This window comes from Barbus barbus (assembly GCF_936440315.1).
Source record: "Barbus barbus genome assembly, chromosome: 2".
Taxonomy (NCBI): domain Eukaryota; kingdom Metazoa; phylum Chordata; class Actinopteri; order Cypriniformes; family Cyprinidae; genus Barbus; species Barbus barbus.
This window is the reverse complement of record NC_136730.1, coordinates 3,530,068-3,552,881: the sequence shown is the minus strand read 5'-3', so window position 1 is coordinate 3,552,881 and position 22,814 is coordinate 3,530,068. Positions and strand designations below refer to the sequence as shown.

At 43.3% G+C, this 22,814-nt stretch overlaps 1 protein-coding gene across 1 annotated transcript; it reads right to left on the bottom strand.

The window, feature by feature from the left end:
* Window positions 1-48: 48 nt before the first annotated feature.
* LOC306885049 (uncharacterized protein) lies at window positions 49-22,593 on the bottom strand. The gene is made up of 3 exons (XM_079441362.1): window positions 22,543-22,593; window positions 2,766-2,925; window positions 49-2,501 (listed from the first exon to the last, which is right to left on the bottom strand). Exons 2-3 carry the CDS (start codon window positions 2,825-2,827, stop codon window positions 908-910), a joined length of 1,656 nt encoding a protein of 551 aa, XP_079297488.1. The 5' UTR covers window positions 2,828-2,925; window positions 22,543-22,593; the 3' UTR covers window positions 49-907.
* Between the last annotated feature and the right edge of the window lie 221 nt (window positions 22,594-22,814).

Genomic DNA, 22,814 nt, shown 5'->3' with positions numbered 1-22,814 from the left:
CCATTTGTATTGTATAAAGTGTAACTTGACAATGAGGCAGTGTTATTTAAGTGAAATTTTATATTTTTATTAACATCATTCTATCTACCACTAGATGTCAGCAGCAGCATATTTACCGATGCTATGAAAAACAAGCAAGTTTAACAACAGTTTTATTATTAATGATCAAATATTACATGGTACACTGTAAAATATGATATGATCAGTCAACATGTTTTATCCATTACTTTAACTCATAATTTACCAATTTCACTAAATTTTAAGTTATATGATTTTCAACTTGACAAGTTTAAAAAATAAATTAAAAAAAGAGATTTTTTTATATAATTATAATTATCTGCATGCATTCTGGTTTGGGTGATTGAACAGTTTGCAGATTTGTCTGGTTCGAATAGTGATGTCTCAAAAAGTCTTTATCAGATTAAAGATCAGGTTAAAGATAACCTATGACAGATTTGTAAATCATTAGCATATTACTTAATCATTTGTGAATGTATAGTCATGTTTTGTAAATGATTAGTTCATCATCTAATCACTTGTAATTTATTTATAACAATCTAGAAAACATAGATAAAAATACTAACATATTACTTATCATCTATGAACACAGTCATGTTTTGTAAATTATTAGTTCATCAAACTAATTACTTGTAAATGACTTGTAAATGAATTAACAAAACATACACAAATTATTAGCACATCACTCATTAATTGCTTATGAATGTTTTGTAAATTATTAATTCATCATTAACTAATCAAAATGATTTACAACTGAACATTATTGTAAAGTGTTACCCATTTTTTTATGTAATCTTCATATTGCAAAAATGAAAATAGCTGAAATTAGTTTGGTGTAACCCAGGGACTGAACTCCTCAGGCATCCTCTGGTTTATAAAAGGTCTGGATTCAATCTTTCCCAGTCAGAAAAAGTTTTGCCAGACCAGCTTTAAGATAACTCAGAGCATCTTTATTCACTTCTTCAGTTTCAGCTTGTCTCCTCATCTCCTCCAGCTCTTGGAACCAGTTTTCTTTTCCAGCCTCTCTCACTCTGGGGATGAAGAAGTCGAGATGCTGAAGAGTGAAGGCAGAGTCTGGTTTTAATGCGATCTCAGACAGATGCTTGATGGTCATGTAAGCTTCGGTCAGAAGAATTGACTTATGGTCCTCAATCTCTTTGAGATCTTTCTCAAAATGTTGCATTAAAATTAAAAATATTTTGGTTTGATCTTGAGATTTTTCATATTCCTTTTTTATGGAATCAAAATCCAACTGCATGCTGGAGTTTCTAACAACGTATTTTTTGTTCTCTTTGACGTGTTTGCTGTGATGACACCTCCCTGAACACACGGTGCAGAAGCCTTTTTTCATGACTTCGCATTTGCTGGGATTTGAACTCCACCAGCAGTCAAACTCATGACAGTTTTCCTGACAGACGGTGCAGGTCGTTGCCTTTCTGTGCTTCCATGATTTGCTCTCAATGGGAACCTTCATTTTGTCTGTCTTTTTTACTTTAATAGTAAAGTTTATACTTCCCTCAACCTTTTCCTTGTTTTGCACCATTGCCTCCTGAATCTGAACTTTTTCAGCCTTTTTCAGCTCTTTCTCCTGAACTCGCAGCTGTAAGTTGCAGATGTACGCTTCAAATCTAATGCGCTCAATCAGGACATCTGAAGTCAGCTCCAAACTTCTTCTGTTCATTTCATTTAGAGACTGAAAGAATTGCTTCATCTCTTCCACACTGTCTTCCCAGGCGTCTTTTTGTGCACGAATAAGACGTTCTCTAGTGTGACGATCATCAGCCTGCCGGTTGTTGAATAAGAAATGAACAGGTTGGCCACTTTTGTCTCGTCTGCAGGGAATTTTAGCTTTATTAATGGCACCGAGGACATTTTGGGGTGGCAGACCATCAGAGTGTGTGATTAAAAACACAATGTTGTTCACAATGTCTTTTCCAAACAAAGACAGAACTGAACTGATAACATAATGCTGTCGGTCTGAGAGACGATTCTTAGATGCTTGAGTCACAAAACACACAGCATCGACTTCACGAACTCCATCATTGCTCTGAAACAGAGTAGCTAAATTCTCAGCAACTTCCAGATCTTTGTCCAGTCCTCTAGTGTCTCCGTAGCCTGGAGTATCAATGATGGTGAGAGACATGGGACTCTTCACAGGAAAGACCTCATACATGGTGATTTCAGAGGTTTGTGATTCTGATTGATCTCTGGTTGATTCTTCTGTGATTTCATACCATGTTTCATCCTCAAACTTCACTCCCAGTAAGTAGTTAACCATGGTGTTGATGAGAGTTGTCTTACCAGTGCCTGTCTCTCCCACCAGAAGAATTATTTTGTTTGGTTTACTACTGTCTTTTTTCTTATAAGTCCATTTTCTAACTTTTCCATTTTCATCAAGAACTTTCTTCTCTGTGTGCAGACGGAATCGTTTTGGAGAACCTCTTTGAAGCAGAGATAGTCTGCGTGGTAGAAGCTTTGGCTTTCTGTAAGATTCAAATAGAGGCAAAAATTAATCAAGAAATTAAGTCTAAATACCCAATAACCATTTTGTGATTATGTAAAATGTAATCTAATTCATAGTTTTTGAAAATAATTTTCTAATTAGAAAAGAATTAGAAAAGAATTAAAACCAAGAAGTCCCTCCAAATATAGCATGTACAAGTTCAACATATACTCCTTAATACAACAAACTCTTTTTTTGTTTAAAAACCCAATTATTCGAATAATCCATAAGAACATTCTCTTACTGTATATTGGGACCTTCATTCATGCTGCTGCTGCGCTGTCCGCGGTTTCTGGGTGAATCCATTGTTGATGGGGTTAAAATGTTAGTCCATCCAAAAATGAAAATTATGATTTCATTTACTTTCTTTTATGTCGTTCCAAAACTGTATGACTTTATTTGCTCTGTGGAACACACAGTAAGGTTTTTAAAGAACGGTAAAAACCAAATAACACTTTGCTCCACTGACAATCATTGTTATAGACCAAAAAAATAAAAAATAAATTTGTTACGTTCCCGTTCCCCAGTCTAGGGTTGGGAGTGGGAGTAACAGGTTAACTAAAACTTCTAAGGAAGAAATCAATAAAATGCGGAGGAGTACTAAATAACCTATCCAGGTAAAATAAAAGAAAAGAAATCAACAACAAAAGCTTTCCTCAACTCCCTCACTAACCAAAAACAGGGATAAACAAGAATGCAAAATAAAATGGTTTCCCAAAAGCATCGTTAGCTAACTATGGTGGTAAGTCCCATTGAACTCTATTGGTAACGACGTATCTTGTGACCATAGTTGCTTTTGGGAAACGCACCCCTGACAAAGACTTTGAAAGAAGCACCCAACACAAGTCTGCAGCAGGGGACGTGTGAACCTCTCTAAGCAGTGTTCCCTTTCGAAAGCTACAATCGATGCTGCGCTGCTCAGCGCATTGGGAACGTCTTTAGTCGTGACCAGCTGTGAATATTGTGTGTAACACGTCGATAGAATTGACCCGGAGGTAATATAGCCTCGGTCGATGACGTCATCGGCGCGCACCCGCAACACGAGGCTATAAATAGATGAGCCACAGGTGCATCATCAGGTCTTTTGTCTTCAGACCATTCTGTGCATGTGTGCGTCGAAGAAACATTCTGGCAGATTTGCAAATCTTTTTCTCTCACGTTAACAACAAAGAGAAATGAGCCAACAAACAGTAAGCGTTGTGTTCCTCCATGCTCCCGTCCCATGTCTGAGCTGGATACACACGATTATTGTTTTGTTTGTTTGGGGGAAGAGCACGCGGTTCTGGCTATAGAGAAAGGCGGGTGCGAGCATTGTGACCAGCTCACAGTTAAGATGCTTCGCTCCCGTCTGAACTATTTCCAGTCCGCACCCGCATTACCAACGTGGGGCTCTCGTATGGATCTGCATGACGAGCAAGAGACGGGTCCATCCCTTTCGCTTGCTGCGTCACCAGATCCTAACATCCCTTCTCGTGATCTCGAAGTGCGCTCCGGTGCTTCTTCAGTTCAGGAGGGGGATGATATATCTCTTGGTTCTTCAGATCACGAGCAGCCAGCCTCTGAGCATTCCTCTCGCGGAAAGAAATCTGTCGAGGAATTGCTAGAGGTGGTTACTCGCGCGGTGGCCAGGTTACAGATTGACTGGCCACGTGAACAAGAGACTTCTGTCCGGTGGCAGGAGGGAGAGACCACAACATCAGTCTCTCCCCTTTTTCGAGGACCTCCATGATGAGCTGTCTAAGTCATGGAGTAAACCATATACTTCTCGCGTCTTTGTGCCTTCGACGTCAACTTTTTCAACTATCGTGGGTGCGAAGTCGCGGGGGTATACGGAGATGCCTCGGGTTGAAGAGACGCTCGCGAGCTATCTCTCGCCCGAAGCCGCATCTTCGATAAAGAAACCTACGCTCCCCACTAAACCTTGTCGTATGACATCATCACTAGTGGGTAAAGCTTTCCAAGCTGCAGGTCAGGCTGATGCTGCGCTGCACACTATGGCACTGTTACAGGCATACCAGGCTGACCTGTTGAAGGATTTGAGTATTAGATTAGATTAGATTCAACTTTATTGTCATTATGCAGAGTACAAGTACAGAGCTAATGAAATGCAGTTAGCATCTAACCAGAAGTGCAAGGATATAGTGTTTCATATAAGAACTAAAGGTCGTTATGGGCAGTACCATCGACTAGGAAGCGTTCTCTGAGCTTCGTCGAGCCACAGATCTGTCTCTGCCATCGGCCGTTCAATGAGTGCTTTAGTTAGCACGGAGAGGCACCTGTGGCTGAATCTGACAGGTATTAAAGAGAAAGATCATTTGTTTCTGTTAGACTCCCCTGTTTCTCCCTCTGGTTTGTTTGGCGACTCTGTGAACACCGTAGTGGCCAGATTTAAAGAGGTGAAGAAACACGAAGAAGCATTCGTTCAGTTCCTTCCTCACCACACTCAAGGGGAGGGGCTGTCCCAGCCCCGCGCCGGTCCTTCAAAAGCTAGGGAGGTTAAAAAGCAGAGCGTGGCGGAGCGTGCTCCCCCTCGTAGAGACTGGGGACAGGCTCGCCGCGCTCAGCAACCTCCCAAGCCAGACCTCAGGACTATTATTAACAAGAAGCGAAAGTCCTGATGGTCCCGCGGGATGGGGCACGTTCAAGATCTCTTCGCCCCTTCCCGCTACCCTCACAAAATCACTCCATCCCCGCCACCTCTCGTGCTTCGGGGGGCAGCGGTTTCCAGCGAAATGTTAGATGTTCCATTGTTTCCGGCTGTCATTCCGGACGCGGAACATCTAACATCCCCTCAAAAGGAAGTATTTAAATTAATACCACTCTCAGAGAGTCTGGCAGCGTGGAAACTTCTGCCAGGCATTTCTGCGTGGGTATTAAGCACAGTGCAGATAGGATACAGAATCCAATTTATTCGTCGTCCTCCGCGTTTCAACGGCGTGGTTTTCACTTCCGTGAAACCGGAGCTGATGCACGTACTGTCACAAGAGCTGCAAACTCTTCTGAGCAAAGAGGCCATAGAACATGTTGCTCTTCCAGAGAGAGAGTTGGGCTATTACAGCAGATACTTCCTGGTTCCCAAAAAGGATGGGGGGGGTGCGTCCAATCTTGGATCTTCGAGGCTTAAACCGTGCAGTCAAAGCGCTCAAGTTCAAGATGTTAACCGTCAAGACGGTCATGGCGCAAATTCAACATCACGATTTGTTCGTCACGATCGATCTGGAGGACGCATATTTTCACATAGAAATATTGCCACAACACAGAAATTCCTGAGGTTCGCTTTCGGGGGCGAAGCGTACCAATTTCGGGTTCTTCCATTCGGCCTAGCCTTGTCACCCCGCACATACACAAAATGCATGGATGCAGCACTGGCTCCATTAAGACTCCAGGGCATTCGTATTTTGAATTACATCGACGATTGATTAAGATTCAAGATTCAAGATTCAAGAGTTTTTATTTGTCACATACACAATTATACAGAGTATAACCAGCAGTGAAATGTAGGTCAGGTCCGCTCCAAGGACAGTGCAATTATAAAGTATACAAATATTAAGAAAGAGAAAAGTAGAAAAAATAAAATAAAGGGATAAAATAAAATAAAAGATAAGATAAAAAATATAAATATAAATGTGCAGGTCCGTATGTTGTGCAAAAATAATGTGCAAAGGTTGTACAGGGTATTTACATAGCAGCAATATGAGGTAGAGAAAAATTATGAATACCTTATTGATATATGATATTTACATGGAGAAAAATTATGAATAGCTTATTGATATGGTGATATTTACATGGAGTTAAGTGATGTTATGACACAGAGTTAGAGTTTAGGAGCCTGATGGTCTGGGTGAAGAAGCTCCTCCTAAGTCTCTCAGTTTTTGCCATCAGGCTACGGAAGCGCTTACCAAATGGAAGCAAAGTGAATTGACGGTTACCAGGGTGATTTGAGTCCTTGAAGATTTTAACAGCTCTATTTTTGCAGCGTTTGAGGTAGATGTCCTGCAGAGAGGGGAGAGCAGACCCTGAGATGAGCTCAGCTAAGCGCACAACTCTCTGTAGTGCTTTGCAGTCCTGATTTGAGCTGTTTCCATACCACACTGAGATGCACTGAGTCAATACACTTTCTATTGTCCCTGAATAGAACGTTTTCAGGATTGCTGGTGAGACCCTGCATTTCCTCAGCTGACGCAGATGGTACAGTCTTTGCCTGGCTTTCTTAACCTGTGTTTGGATGTGTGTAGTCCAAGTCAGGTTCTCGGAGATGTTTACACCGAGGTACTTGAAGCTACTCACCCTCTCCACAGGGGTCCCACTGATCATAAGAGGAGTGTAGGGCTGCTGCTGTCTCTTCCTAAAGTCCATGATCAGCTCTTTAGTTTTGCTCACATTCAGAGAGAGACAGATGTCCTGGCACCAAGATGTGAGTCTCTCTACCTCATCCAAGTATGCGGTCTCATCGTTGTTGGAGATGAGGCCCAGAACCACAGTATCATCAGCGAATTTGACAATGGATGTGGAGCTGTGAGAGGACACGCAGTCATGCATGTAGAGAGAGTAGAGCAGGGGACTCAGGACACAGCCTTGTGGGGCTCCTATGTTCAGAGTGATGGGGTTTGAGGTGAACTGGCCAACTTTCACCACTTGAGGTCTGCCGGTGAGGAAGTCTTGAATCCAGTCACAGAGTGTGGAGTTTAGGCCGAGGTCTGTGAGTTTAGATTCCAGCTTGATGGGGACTATAGTGTTGAAAGCTGAGCTATAGTCAATGAATAGCAGCCTTACATAATTCCCATTGTTGCTGTCCATGTGTGTGAGGGAAGAGTGGAGGACGTGAGAAATGGCATCGTCCGTGGATCTGTTTGGGCGATAGGCAAACTGAAGAGGGTCCAGAGTATCAGGTATGGAGGAGCAAATGTGGCTCTTTACAAGTCTCTCAAACACCTTCATGACTATAGATGTGAGGGCAACTGGGCGATTCAGTCATTCAGGCAAGAGGGTTTATTGTTCTTTGGCACAGGGATAATAATGGATTTTTTGAATGAAGTGAGAACCACGGAGGTAGCAAGGGACTCATTAAGGATGGAAGTGAACAAACCAGCAAGCTGATCAGCGCAGGACCTCAGAACACGGCCGGTTATCCCATCAGGTCTGGCTGCTTTCCTGACGTTCACTCTCTTTAGCGCCCTCCAAACCTCATCCTCCGACACGGTGATTACAGGATCATCGCTGCTCTGCCTGCTGCTTCCTGACGCGCTGGTCGGCAGAGACGCGCCGCCGCCGTTGCCATCGAAGCGGCCGTAGAAGATGTTTAACTCGTCGGCCAGCAACGGATCTGTTCTCACCTCCGTGGAGGATTTGTTTCCAAAGTCACAGATGGTCCTCAGTCCCTGCCACATCCGTCGAGAGTCGTTGAGCTGGAAATGAGACTCAATTCTCTCTCTGTATCTGTGTTTGGCGGCTCTTACTGCGCGTCGGAGAGCATAGCACGATGCTTTGTACTCACTCGTATTCCCAGATAGAAGAGCCTCATTGTAAGCGGCAGTGCGTGTGTTAACCGCGGCATGGATTGTTCTGTCCACCCACGGTTTCTGATTGGAGAATGTCCTTATCGTTATTGTTTCTGTAGCTTGCTCGGTTAGCGTGTTTACAAAGCTTAATGCTACATCCGTGAACTCGCTGACGTCAGAAGAACTCGCCCGGAACATGTCCCAGTCGACGTCATCAAGCGCCGCCTGCAGCATAGTCTCTGAGTGGGAGGACCAGTGCGTCACTACTCTCTGCACCGAAGGTTCCTGAACGAGCCTTTGTTTGTATCCCGGTGTTAGAAAAATGGCGGCATGGTCCGATTTGCCAAAAGCCGGTAGTGAGCGGGCTTTGTAGGCATCCTTGAACTGAGTGTAGCAATGATCCAGTGTGTTTGGTCCTCTAGTTGGACAGGATACGTGTTGATGGAAGTTCGGCATGACCTGCCTGAGGTTGGCTTTGTTAAAGTCCCCCGCGATGATGAAGGCAGCATCAGGATGATTAATATTAGCACAATCGCGATAGATGGCGCTCCAACACAGAGACATCGTGTTAGCTCATCTAGTTTCTCTAGGGTTGAGACTCAACACCAAGAAAAGTGTTCTTTCTCCTGCCCAGAGAACGACTTATCTCGGGATCATTTGGGATTCGATCACGATGCGGGCACAACTGTCTCCCGCTCGTATCGAGACCATTCGGCAGACCATGAGCAAAGTCAGGCTAGGCCAAGATCGCACTGTTCGTCAGTACCAAAAGATGTTAGGTTACATGGCTTCATCACCACAGTGATTCCCCTGGGGCTGTTGCACATGAGACCGTTTCAGTTGTGGCTGAAAGCCAGAGGATTTTATCCAAGAGCCAATCCTCAAAGGCTAATAAAAGTGACGCGCCGTGGGCTTCGTACACTATCTCTGTGGCTCAGACCCCGGTTCCTCGCCTTGGGTCCCACTCTAGGGGCGCCGTGTCGTCGCAGACTGCTAACGACGGACGCCTCCCTGATGGGCTAGGGAGCGGTCTTTGTATTTGCCATCACAAAGTTTTCTGAGTTTATTTGTTTCCACTAGATGGCGCTTGTGTACTTAGACACTTGCTTATCATAGTATAACTTTTCATTCGTTTAATTTGTATAACTTTATACTTTGGTTATTTTACAGTATTTATTGTGATTTCTATACTGAGTTATTGTTTACTTGAGCAAGATTGCAAGATTGAAAAAGTTTTTGGTTGTTTTATTTTATTCCCATCTTGCCTTTTGTATATCACTTCCTGTTTTGTCATCTGCGCAAAGAGATGGAATGTTGTTATCATTAAAAGGTTTAAGATTTCTCTGTATGATTACAAGTCATCCGTCCAAGAAACTTCAAGATGTAACCCCCTCTCTTAGCTTACAAGCAGGCAAAAGTGGTATGTTGATGTATTTTTTGTTCATTTAAGAGTTTAAAGTCCTATACGTGTTTTCCGTGTAACTGAATGTGTGACTGATGTTTGTTATTCGTCCTGTTTATTTAGTTTTACGGTGTTGTGTTGGCGTTGGTGTTGATGTCCATGTCCATAAGTGCATTAAACATCTGTAAAAGGAACCTCAGCCTTCGCGTTGTGACTAAGGGAGGCATAGTAGAACACTTCACTGCATCGGTGAAGGCCAAGATCATCAGATGGTAAAACCTGCACGCGGAAGTCATCCAGCAAGAGGCAAAAGGAGTTGGATAAGGGAAGTTCAACTTTCAAAACGACCGCTATAGATTGACTGAAGCAGCAGTGAACAAGTAAAGGCTGAACAAGCAAGCACCTTTAAGTTAGTGTCTTGGAAGCAGCACAAGGTTTTGTGAACTGTTGCTGAAGCTTCAATTTTGCTGGTATTTCCATCGTCCACATTCTAAGATAATAGTGGACATTTTCTAATAATTGCTCGGCTTATTAAGAAACTATAAGGACTTAAAGAGACAAACAAATGTGTTATATGTATTATTGAGAGAGACTGAAGTTGAAATTTTCTGTTTTTAAGTTTTGCATACTTATAATTTTGAGTGTTCGCATTTCACAAGTTGTATTCATGCTTCTGCTACTTCACAATTCTATAGTTCTTAATTTACACAGTTGAAACACTCAAGCCTAGCTGAGTCACTTGCACTAGAACTTTAGACTGTTCCTTTTGAATATCACATTATAGTGCAATACAGAATTGACATGTCAGATACAAGTGAAAATACAGTGTTGTCCAGCAAGGAAGCTATCTGTGCAGATCCTACAGCACAAGAAGGTGACGATGCAGAGCAGGCTCTCCCACCACAGCAGGCTGAGCATGTTGAAGTAGCTGCACAAGTACAACAACCTCAGGTGGGCGCAGATAATACACAGACAGATATCAGAAGAAGCCAGCGTGTACGCATGCTCACCGAAAAAGGTAAAACATTGCAAGACACTAGACTGGACAATCTGAAAAGAAGCTTTGAACAGAAATATAGAAGATGGAAGTATCACATCAATGGTTTGAAAAGAGCCATGAAGAACAATGATGGTGCAGATTTGATTTTTGAGGTTGTGAGTACAATTAATGCCATTCAGTCTGAGGTCGACCATATTTATGGTGACATAAGAAGCATCACAAGCCCTGAGCCAGAAATTCGGAGAAAAAATGACACTTGTCTTGCCATTACTAGCACTGCAAATGAAAAGGCACAACACTTTCTCAACGGAGATTCTGAGAACATACCCTGGCCTGATTCAGATTCAGTGTTTGAAGCCACTGTGTCCAGCATCATCTCTGCAACCTCCAGTAAGTCAAGGTCTATTTCTAAGATGTCCAGTCAGTCTTCCCGTTATTCTTTGCAGAAAAGACAAGAAGCAGCGGCTGAAGTAGCAGCTACTCAAGAGGTGATTAAAATAATGAAGACACAGCATCAATACGAGGAGGAAATTAGGAAACTTGAGGCAGAAGATGAAAGGTTAACGGCCGAGAGAGAAGCTCAAGAAAGGGAAATAGAAGCGGAGAATGCAAGAAAAGGAGTTCAATTTATCTCAGAAAGTACTATCAGGAAAATAAGGTTGGAAGAGAAGAAAAAGGAAGTGGAGCGATTGGAAGAACTAAAAAGACATAACGCAGCACAAGCAAGGCTACAAGTTTATGCTGAAAGCATCGAAGCTGATGAGGGAAAAATGCGTTCCGCTCCTCCTCTTCAACAAAAGCAGGAAGACTATCTCTCTCAGCCAAGCATTCCTATCTCTCTCTCTTTACAGAATGTCTCTCAACCAAATCAACCTGCTTATTCTCCTCAAAGGTTTCCAGTCACTCAAGCTCATGTATCTCAGTCAGATGCATTAGCTGCTTCCAGTGAAGCCTCTAATGACCTTGTGAAGGCACTCGCTGAAGCTATTACAGCCAATAGGATTCCGATTCCAGAACCTGCTGTTTTCTCAGGAGAACCTCTGAAGTATAATGATTGGAAACTGTCCTTCAGGACCTTAATTGATCGCAAGAACTTACCAGCCCAAGAAAGGCTTTTCTTTCTACGCAAGTATGTAAGTGGTCCAGCCAAGAAAGCTATTGAAGGACACTTCTTGGTTGGAACAGAAGCGGCTTATATGGCTGCCTGGAACATACTTGAGGACCGGTTTGGCAATCCATTTGTAGTTGGCAAGTCATACCGCGACAAAATACAGTCATGGCACAAGATTGCTACCAAAGATACCAAAGACCTCCGGGAATTTGTAGATTTCCTGAGCAGCGTTGAATCAGCCATGCCTTATGTTCAAGGTTTACAAGCTCTGAATGACTGTGTTGAAAATCAAAGGATATCAGCTAAATTGCCAGAGTGGTTGAGTTCACGTTGGAATAGAGTAGTTACTAAGTTCCAAGATGAATACAAAGGATTCCCTGATTTCAAATACTTTGTTGAATTTCTCAACAAGGAAGCTAGAATCGCATGCAATCCTATCACCTCACTGCAAGCAATAAAGCCAGTAGAGCAAGAGAGATTCAAGCAACCTGATCAAGATCACTCCAAGTTTCAACGGAATCGCCACTCAAGCATTAAGACATTCACTACTAGTTCCAGTGAAAAGACTAGCGTCATGTGTGTCTTTTGTAAGAGACATGGCCACACTCTTCATAAGTGTCGTAAGATTATGGAAAGACCAGTTGAAGAAAGATTGAAGTTTGTACAGTCTGAGAAATTGTGCTTTGGCTGTCTTAAGTCTGGTCATAACTCTAAGGGATGCACCTCTAGGAGTGTGTGTGAAAAATGTGAAAGGTATCATCCAACGTGCTTACATGAGGATCGGGTAAATAAAGGCCCAGGACAAAGAACTAGACTCAATCAAGATCAGTCAAGGTCTAATCAAGACTTTGCAGACAGAACAACTGAATCACAGAGGATACAAGAGTCTATGCCTGTGACTTCAAACAGAGTGGTTCAAGAAAAGAATGGCACTTATACTTCATCCATCGTTCCAGTGTATGTTTCAACTATAGCTGAACCAAGGAAGGAGATTTTAGTGTACGCCTTGCTTGATACTCAAAGCGACACCACTTTCATTTTAAAGGACACAGCTGAGACACTTGAAGATTCAACTCAAGATTTCTACAATAACTTCCAAGACTAAGGTTGTGTCCAGTCACAAACTGAATGGACTACAAGTAAGAGGTATTAAGTCTGAAGTGAAAATCCAACTTCCAACGACTTATACTAGAGACTATATACCTGCAAATAGATCTCATATACCCACTTGTGAAACGGCAAAGAACTGGCCTCATTTAGAACATCTGGCAGATGAAATGGCTCCTGCACTTGATTGTGAAATAGGTTTGTTAATAGGGTATAACTGTCCTCAAGCCTTACTTCCCAGAGATGTTCTCAGAGGTAATGAAGATCAGCCCTTTGCACAAAGGTCTGTGTTAGGCTGGAGTATAATCGGATGCAACCACTACGATGGTGATTACGAAGATGAAATTGGCGTGAGTCATAGGATTATTATGAAGCAAGTTCTACCTGCTGGCGAACCTTCTCACAAACTCAAGTCTGAAGTCTGCTTTGTTCGCAAAAACAAAGTTAAGGAGATGATCACTCCAGCAGAGATACTGAAGGTTTTTGAGTCAGACTTTGTTGAAAGGACTAATGAGGAAGCTTCTGCATCGCAAGAAGACCTATGGTTTCTGACAAAGTTAAATGAAGGCATTAAGCAACTGCAAGATGGGCACTATGAGATGCCGTTGCCTTTTAAAGGTGAGAAACCGTACTTGCCGAACAATAAAGCGTGTGCAGAGCATCGACTCAAATCCTTAGAGAAGCGTTTGAAGAGGGATGAACAATACTTCAAGGACTACCTAGCTTTCATGAAGGACATAATAGCCAGAGGTGACGCTGAAAGGGTCCCAGAGATGGAGTTAAGCAATCAGCCAGCATGGTATATCCCTCACCATGGGGTTTATAACCCACAGAAGCCAGGCAAGATTCGCATTGTCTTTGATTGCTCTGCACGATTTCAGAATACTTCTCTGAACGAGCATCTGCTGACTGGGCCCGACCTCACAAATACCCTTGTTGGAGTCTTGTGTCGCTTTCGGAAAGGGCAGGTAGCCATCATGTGTGATGTGGAGCGTATGTTCCATCAGTTTTATGTTGCTCCAAAGGATCGTGACTTCCTCAGGTTTTTGTGGTGGGAAGAAGGCAACATGCAAGCTCCACCATCAGTTTTCCGCATGAAGGTCCACTTGTTTGGAGCTGCTTCCTCGCCTGGCTGTGCAAACTTCGGGCTCAAGTACCTTGCCTCACAAGGTGAAGGCAAGTTTAATCAAGCCACAATGAAGTTTATACAGCGTAATTTTTATGTTGACGATGGCTTGGCAAGTGTGGATACGGAAGCAGAGGCTATCCAGATGGTGAAGGAAGCCAGGGATCTCTGCAATACCGGGAAGCTCCACTTGCACAAATTCATCACCAACAGCAAGAGGGTAATCACCACAATCCCGAAGGAGGAATGCACTGAAGGTGCAACTGACTTTGACTTGGCCCTAGGAGAACCTAAAATAGAAAGGGCACTCGGAGTTCATTGGTGCATAGCTTCAGATGAGTTCCATTTCAGAGTACTAGTAAAGGAAAATCCTTTCACTAGAAGAGGTGTGTTGTCTACAGTTGCTTCCATTTTTGATCCTCTAGGATTCGTCGCTCCCTTCATTCTGGTTGGGAAGAGGACCTTGCAAAGGATGTGCAATGACAAGATAGGCTGGGACGAGCCACTTCCTGATGACCTCAGGCCACATTGGGAAGCTTGGCTACAAGACCTCCATAATTGGATTGGATTGGATTGGATTCAATTTATTGTCATTGCACATGTAGGTACAAGGCAACGAAATGCAATAGAGAAGAAGAAATACAGCATAACATGAGGAAAGAGAGGAGAAAAAAAAGTGTCCTCGCACTGCGTTCTTGGAAGAGAGTGCAGTGTGAGAACAGACAAAAAACCTCAGCATAAAGCACAGTCAACACAGGAACATAACTTGCATAGTAATCCTAGTTCAGACGAAACAGCCATCCGGCCAGCCGCCATTACAGCGCAAACCCACGGACCCGTTAACACCTGACAGGATGAAGCGACGAAGGCGTGGGATGGGGTTAGGGAGGTGTATGAGTGTGTGTATGTGTAAGTTCGTGTGAGTTCGTATGCCTTGAAATCCGTTTCGCCAGCACTCCAAACCAGTCGACTCAGTTCGCAGGTTGTGATGCGACATAGCAATTGCCATGGAAACGTCCTTGGACAGAGCACAAGCGCCCGACAATAACAAGGTGTTTTTGGGAGGAGGGAATGGAAGAAAGAGCGTCTCCCTGCAGTATTCACCGGAGAGTTGATACCAGAGCGGCCTTGCCAAGCCGTTCTGTTGTGGGAAGCCGGAAAGAGATAAGATTGTTTTGTCTTAGTGCGAACAGCTGTCTTCCAGTTTCACAGCTATTCTCATTGTCCATTCTGATCTCCATGTCAATCAATTTTTCATGACGGGCAGCCGTGAGAGGTTTTGGATAGCCAGTCCCGTCTCCTTAATTTTCTGATAATTTAGGGCAACGCCTAATCCAAATAGCAGAAACCCAGTTATCATTGTTCCGAATAAGAAGATGTCTTCAATGTCCTCCACGGAGAGAGCCGCCAGACACACGACCCGCCATCTCTCCCATGCGTCCATCGTGTAGCCAGCAGCAAACGTCCCAGCGGGACATTTCGGTTCTCCAGATCCCGCTTTCCTACTCGGTGTCAATTGCATTTAGAGACCAGTTGATCAGATCCATAATTTCGGTTTTGTAAATAGTGCAGCGAGAGTCTCTTAAGAAGGACAGGACAATACAAGAGAGCAAGCAGGGAAGTTCAGGAGGGAGGGAGGGAAGAAAAATGCGACCGCCTTCGAACAGAGCCAAACGAGAATGTAGAATGAGATAATCTCGCCTCAGTAAAGATACCACGTTGTTATGTGCCATCAGAGTTCAAAGATGTCCAGCAATATGAGTTACACCATTTTGCTGATGCCAGCGCGTCAGGCTATGGGGCATGTTCATACCTCAGAACTGTGACCAAGTCCGGTGAAGTTAACTGCACTCTCGTTATGGGTAAAGCAAGAGTTGCCCCAACAAAGGTAACAACAATTCCAAGATTGGAGCTCTCAGCTGCAGTTGTAGCCACAATAACTGGTGATCTGCTCAAAAGAGAACTAGAACTGGATGGTATCTGTGAATACTACTGGACCGATTCCAAGGTTGTCCTTGGTTATATTAACAATGATGCAAGACGGTTCCACGTATTCGTAGCCAACCGAATTCAGCAGATCAGGACAAGCACTGAGCCTAGTCAGTGGAGATATGTTGCTTCAGATCAAAACCCAGCTGACCATGCCTCTCGTGGGCTCACTGTGAAGGAACTCACGGAATCTAACTGGTTTACTGGTCCAAGTTTTCTCTGGCAAGGAGAACTCCCTAAGGAAGACATTAAGGTAGAAGTTTATGAAGGAGACCCAGAACTCAAAGGGGCACAGGTTCTTGCAACCAAGGTAAAAGAAGAGATGTCTCTGTCGGATCGCTTGGAAAGGTTTTCAGATTGGAAGAGGGTAGTGAAAGCCATAGCTAGACTCAAACGTTGTGCGAGGAGTGTGAAGGGTTTGGTAGAAAGATCCAACGAAGTCACAACACTCGAAGAAAGGAAGGATGCTGAGCAATTCATAATTCGAACAGTTCAAGAGGAAGTGTTTGGCGATGAAATAAAATCTCTAAGACAAGGGAAGGAAGTTCAATCAAATCAGTCCAATAAGCTGTATAAGTTAAGTCCGTTTATTGATGATCATGATATCTTACGGGTGGGAGGAAGATTGACGCAGGCTGAGCTTCACCCTCATGTCAAGCATCCGGCCATTCTTCCTAAAGGTCATCACGTATCTCGTCTACTCATTAAACACTTCCATGAGAAAGTGCAACATCAAGGTCGAGGCATGACCTTGAATGAAATTCGCTCCAATGGCATTTGGATTTTGGGATGCAGTAGTGAAGTGTCATCTCTTATCTACAAATGCATAAAGTGTAGGAAGTTACGGAAATGCAATCAGGAGCAAAAGATGGCTGATTTGCCACCTGAAAGGATGGAAACTACCCCTCCTTTTACCTATAGTGGCATGGACTGCTTCGGGCCGTTTTATGTTAAAGAGGGAAGGAGAGAGCTGAAGAGATACGGACTCCTGTTCACCTGCATGTGTTCGTGGGCCGTTCATCTTGAGGTACTGGATGATCTTAGCACTGATGCTTTCCTTAACGCTCTGCGTTGTTTCATTGCGATTCGTGGCAATGTAAGTCAGTTGCATAGTGATCAAGGTACTAATTTTGTCGGTGCAAAGGGAGAGTTCCTGGAGTTGATGAAGGGAATGGATCGAGAACGTGTGAAAGAGTTAGGTTGTACCTTTGTCATGAACCCGCCTGCTTCTAGTCACATGGGTGGTGTCTGGGAGAGACAGATCCGGACTGTAAGGAGTGTACTGACATCCATCCTAGACCAGTCTGCAGCGAGACTGGACACTTCTTCTTTAAGAACATTCATGTATGAAGTAATGGCGATTGTCAATAGTCGTCCATTGTCCTTAGAACACATCAGTGATCCTGTGGGACCAGAACCATTGACGCCAAATCATATACTAACAATGAAGTCAACTATCATCGCACCACCTCCTGGAGAGTTTGTGAGGGAGGATCTATATCTTCAGAAAAGATGGAAGAGAGTTCAGTTTCTGGCGAATGAGTTTTGGACCAGATGGAGAAAAGAATATCTGTTGAGTTTGCAGCAGAGAAATAAGTGGAATAAGAGCAGGAGAAACGCTAAGATAAATGATATCGTTCTGCTCCAAGATGACTTAGCACCACGAAATCAGTGGAAGCTAGCCAAAGTGGTAGAAGTCTTCCCAGGGACTGATGGAAGGGTGAGAAGACTTAAACTTTTTGTAAGTGATGCAACACTGGATAGTAAGGGTGCACGCACAAGCAAGTCAGTTTATCTAGAAAGACCCATACACAAAACAGTCTTATTACTTGAAGCTGATTAAAGGGTTAAGTTTGAAGAGAATGATTCCACTGTGCATGTTTAACGTGTACAAAATTCCTTCTGCATGTTAAGTTTATGATAATACTTCTCTTAAGAATCACACATAGTGTGATGGTGGGAGTGTATTTGCCATCACAAAGTTTTCTGAGTTTATTTGTTTCCACTAGATGGCGCTTGTGTACTTAGACACTTGCTTATCATAGTATAACTTTTCATTCGTTTAATTTGTATAACTTTATACTTTGGTTATTTTACAGTATTTATTGTGATTTCTATACTGAGTTATTGTTTACTTGAGCAAGATTGCAAGATTGAAAAAGAGTTTTTGGTTGTTTTATTTTATTCCCATCTTGCCTTTTGTATATCACTTCCTGTTTTGTCATCTGCGCAAAGAGATGGAATGTTGTTATCATTAAAAGGTTTAAGATTTCTCTGTATGATTACAAGTCATCCGTCCAAGAAACTTCAAGATGTAACCCCCTCTCTTAGCTTACAAGCAGGCAAAAGTGGTATGTTGATGTATTTTTTGTTCATTTAAGAGTTTAAAGTCCTATACGTGTTTTCCGTGTAACTGAATGTGTGACTGATGTTTGTTATTCGTCCTGTTTATTTAGTTCTACGGTGTTGTGTTGGCGTTGGTGTTGATGTCCATGTCCATAAGTGCATTAAACATCTGTAAAAGGAACCTCAGCCTTCGCGTTGTGACTAAGGGAGGCATAGTCTTATTATCAGCTCGATTGGCACATCAATTGTAATCGTATTTCTGGCTCTGAAATATTTTCTCCATCAATTGAGGGGCTGTCATGTCCTAGTGCGGGTGGACAACACAGCAGCAGTCTCTTGTATAAATCACTAGGGAGGTCTGCGCTCACGCAATCTGAACAGAATAGCGAGGCAGATTTTTCTCTGGGCCCAGGACAAGTTCCTGTCACTCAGGGCAGTATACATTCCAGGGCATTTGAATGTGGGAGCAGATTTACTGTCCAGGCAGACACTACCGACGGGGGAATGGAAACTCCACCCGGAAGTAGTGAAACAGATTTGGACCAAATTTTACAAAGCGGAGGTGGACCTCAGACAGCGCAATGTCCCCTCTACTTCTCTCTGAGTCACCCAGCTCCACTGGGTCTGGATGCGATGGCGCACACATGGCCCAAGATGCGCCTGTATGCGTTTCCTCCAGTTCTAGCCAGAGTTCGCCAACAAGGGTCTTGCCTCTTGCTGATAGCGCCACGTTGGCCGAACAGAGTGTGGTTCTCGGAGATAATATCTCTCCTCGACGGCTCGCCGTGGGCGATTCCGGAGAGGAGGGACCTTCTGTCTCAGGCGGAGGGCACGATATTCCATCCCAGGCTCGACCTGTGGAATCTTCACGTTTGGCCCCTTATGGGAACCAACTGAGGTACACTGGGCTTTCGCCTGCCGTTATTGAGACCATTCTGAGTGCTAGAGCTTCCTCCACTAGACAAAGTTATGCCAATAAATGGGGTGTTTTTGAAAGGTTGTGTGTTTTACACAATGTAGATCCAGTCAACTGCCAGGTTGCTTCAGTTCTGGACTTCATGCAGGAGAAATTATCAACAGGCACATGCCCTGCTACTCTTAAGGTTTATGTGGCCGCTCTTTCGGCTTGCCACACCTTGGTAGACGGGGCGCCACTCGGGAGACATCCTCTGCCTTGTGTAGTAGATCACGTTGCTTAATTCTTTGATTTAAAGATTCAGCAAAATTCATTCTGTGTTACAAGTTAATCCAGGAAGTGAATTAGTTACATAAATAGAAACATGTATACTGTTGCTGATTTTGTATAATGAGTTGAATCTCCTCAAATATAAAGAATATATAGTTTTGCAGCGTGTGTAGTGATATTTTTAACCGTTTTCAAAACTCTGGAAATTCAGAATTTGAACTTGGTAGACGGGGCGCCACTCGGGAGACATCCTCTGCTCTCTCGCTTCCTTCGGGGGGCCAGGCGACTGAGGCCTCCAGTAAAAACCAAGATCCCTTCATGGGACTTAGCTACAGTTCTCGAGGGTCTGGTTGAAACCCCCTTTAAACCTATAGAATCAGCGTCTTCAAGAGTTTTATTCAAGATTCAAGAGTTTTATTCGTCACATACACAATTATACAGAGTATAACCAGCAGTGAAATGTAGGTCAGGTCCGCTCCAAGGACAGTGCAATTATAAAGTATACAAATATTAAGAGAAGAAAAGTAGAAAAAAATTTAAAAAATAAAATAAAATAAAAAGAATAAAATAAAAAGATAGATAAAAAATATAAATATAAATGTGCAGGTCAGTATGTTGTTGACTTAAATAGTACTAAGAGGAATGTGCAAAATAATGTGCAAAAAAGTTGTACAGGGTATATAATAGCAGCAATATGAGGTAGAGAAAAAATGTGAATAGCTTATTGATATGGTGATATTTACATGGAGTCAAGTGATGTTATGACACAGAGTTAGAGTTTAGGAGCCTGATGGCCTGGGGGAAGAAGCTCCTCCTAAGTCTCTCAGTTTTTGCCATCAGGCTACGGAAGCGCTTACCAGATGGAAGCAAAGTGAATAGATGGTTACCAGGGTGATTAGAGTCCTTGAAGATTTTGACAGCTCTATTTTTGCAGCGTTTGAGGTAGATGTCCTGCAGAGAGGGGAGAGCAGACCCTGAGATGCGCTCAGCTAAGCGCACAACTCTCTGTAGTGCTTTGCAGTCCTGATTGGAGCTGTTTCCATACCACACTGAGATGCACTGAGTCAATACACTTTCTATGGTCCCTGAATAGAAAGTTTTCAGGATTGCTGGTGAGACCCTGAATTTCCTCAGCTGTCGCAGATGGTACAGTCTTTGCCTGGCTTTCTTTACCTGAGTTTGGATGTGTGTAGTCCAAGTCAGGTTCTCGGAGATGTTTACACCGAGGTACTTGAAGCTACTCACCCTCTCCACAGGGGTCCCACTGATCATAAGAGGTGTGTAGGGCTGCTGCTGTCTCTTCCTGAAGTCCATGATCAGCTCTTTAGTTTTGCTCACATTCAGAGAGAGACAGTTGTCCTGGCACCATGATGTGAGTCTCTCTACCTCGTCCAATTATGCGGTCTCATCGTTGTTGGAGATGAGGCCCAGAACCACAGTATCATCAGCGAATTTGACAATAGATGTGGAGCTGCGTCTGATAAACTTCTGACTCTAAAAATGTTTTTTCTCATGGCAATAACTTCCTTGAAGAGAATTGGGGATATGCAGGCTCTGTCTATCTCTCCATCCTGCTTAGACTTTGCCCCAGGAATGGTGAAAGTGATTTTGCATCCACATCCTGATTACCTGCCTAAGGTTCCATTTTCGGCTGTACATCCGGTCATTCTAGAGGCCTTCTGCCCTCCACCGTTCACAACGCCGGAGCAGGAGAAATCTCATAGACTGTGTCCAGTCCGTGCTCTTCAGGCTTACATCCACCGCACTAGCCAGTGGCGTAAGTCAGAGCAACTGTTCGTCTGTTATGGTGGTAGTAACAGAGGAGCAGCTGCCACCAAGCAGACCATGTCTCATTGGGTCAGGGATGCTATTGCTCTTGCTTATGAGGTGCGCGGTCAAGCTTCGCCTATAGGTCTTAGGGCTCACTCCACCAGGGGGGTCGCCTCCTCTAGGGCTTTGGCAAGGGGTGCCCCCTTACAACAGGTTTGTTATGCGGCAGGTTGGTCCTCTCCGCACACATTCATAAGATTTTATAGTTTGGATGTTCATGCCACTCCGGGCTCTTATGTCCTTGAGTCAACGTCACAAGCTAATGTCTGAGGCCTTCTTGCGTTCTTGTGGGCACACCTGCACAACCGTGGGGTCCAGACATTTCCAAGCATGGCGGCGTGGGTATTCTCGTTCCCAATGCGCTGAGCAGCGCAGCATCGATTGTAGCTTTCGAAAGGGAACGTTCCGGTTACTTGACTGTAACCTTGTTCCCTGAGAAAGCGGAACGAGATGCTGCGCTGCTTTGCCATGCTGAAGATGTCCCAGGACTGCTCTTCAGACAAAATATCCTGATGATGCACCTGTGGCTCATCTATTTATAGCCTCGTGTTGCGGGTGCGCGCCGATGACGTCATCGACCGAGGCTATATTACCTCCGGGTCAATTCTATCGACGTGTTACACGCAATTTTCACAGCTGGTCACGACTAAAGACGTTCCCAATGCGCTGAGCAGCGCAGCATCTCGTTCCGCTTTCTCATGGAACAAGGTTATAGTCAAGTAACCGGAACGTTCACTCTGCTCTTTTGAAGCAGCACCCTCTGCAGCACACTCTCTGATGAGCATCACCTGTGGCCAATTGGCAACTGCCAAGCAAGCAGAGAGTGAGAGAGAGAGAGGGAGAGAGAGTGCACACACAGGGGGAAACATAACCACACCCAAAGTGGCGGGATAACACACTTTAACAATGAATATTAATATAAAACATACATCCCAGGAATCTTTTGTGCCTAATTCTGAGGTTCTCTATCTACTAATAAAACAAGTTTCCCTTCTTAGTCTATTTTGTGTAGTAGATCACGTTGCTTAATTCTTTGATTTAAAGATTCAGCAAAATTCATTCTGTGTTACAAGTGAATCCAGGAAGTGAATTAGTTACATAAATAGAAACATGTATACTGTTGCTGATTTTGTATGTTGAGTTGAATCTCCTCAAATATAAAGAATATATAGTTTTGCAGCGTGTGTAGTGATATTTTTAACCGTTTTCAAAACTCTGGAAATTCAGAATTTACAATTTTCAAAAAAGAAATCCATAGATACCAATTCAACGTCTGCTCAAGTAGCTTGCATAAGAGAAAGAAAGAAATACAACAAAAGATACTTCACATAAAGAAGAGTATATTTAGCTTGTTTTAAAAATGTATTCCTAAAGCATTTTTCTAACTTTTATTTTCTGCGAGAGCATGCATTTATAATATACTTACACCATCTGAGACCATATTGTTGTGGAGTTCTCACGGCAAAGTTCTTGAGTCATTTGTGAAATATCACGACAAAAATAGAAATGTCTTTCCTGCTCTATTTTTTCCAGTAATACCAGTTCAGTCAGTCACGTGATTCAAAGGAATGTGTGGGCTGCTTTTATTTATCTAATTTTATACTTTATTTATTTCTAATTGCCTAATTCAACAATTAAGCTTTTCTTCATTATAACTCACTGAACATTCATTACCATACATGAAGAGGAAAATGTTTA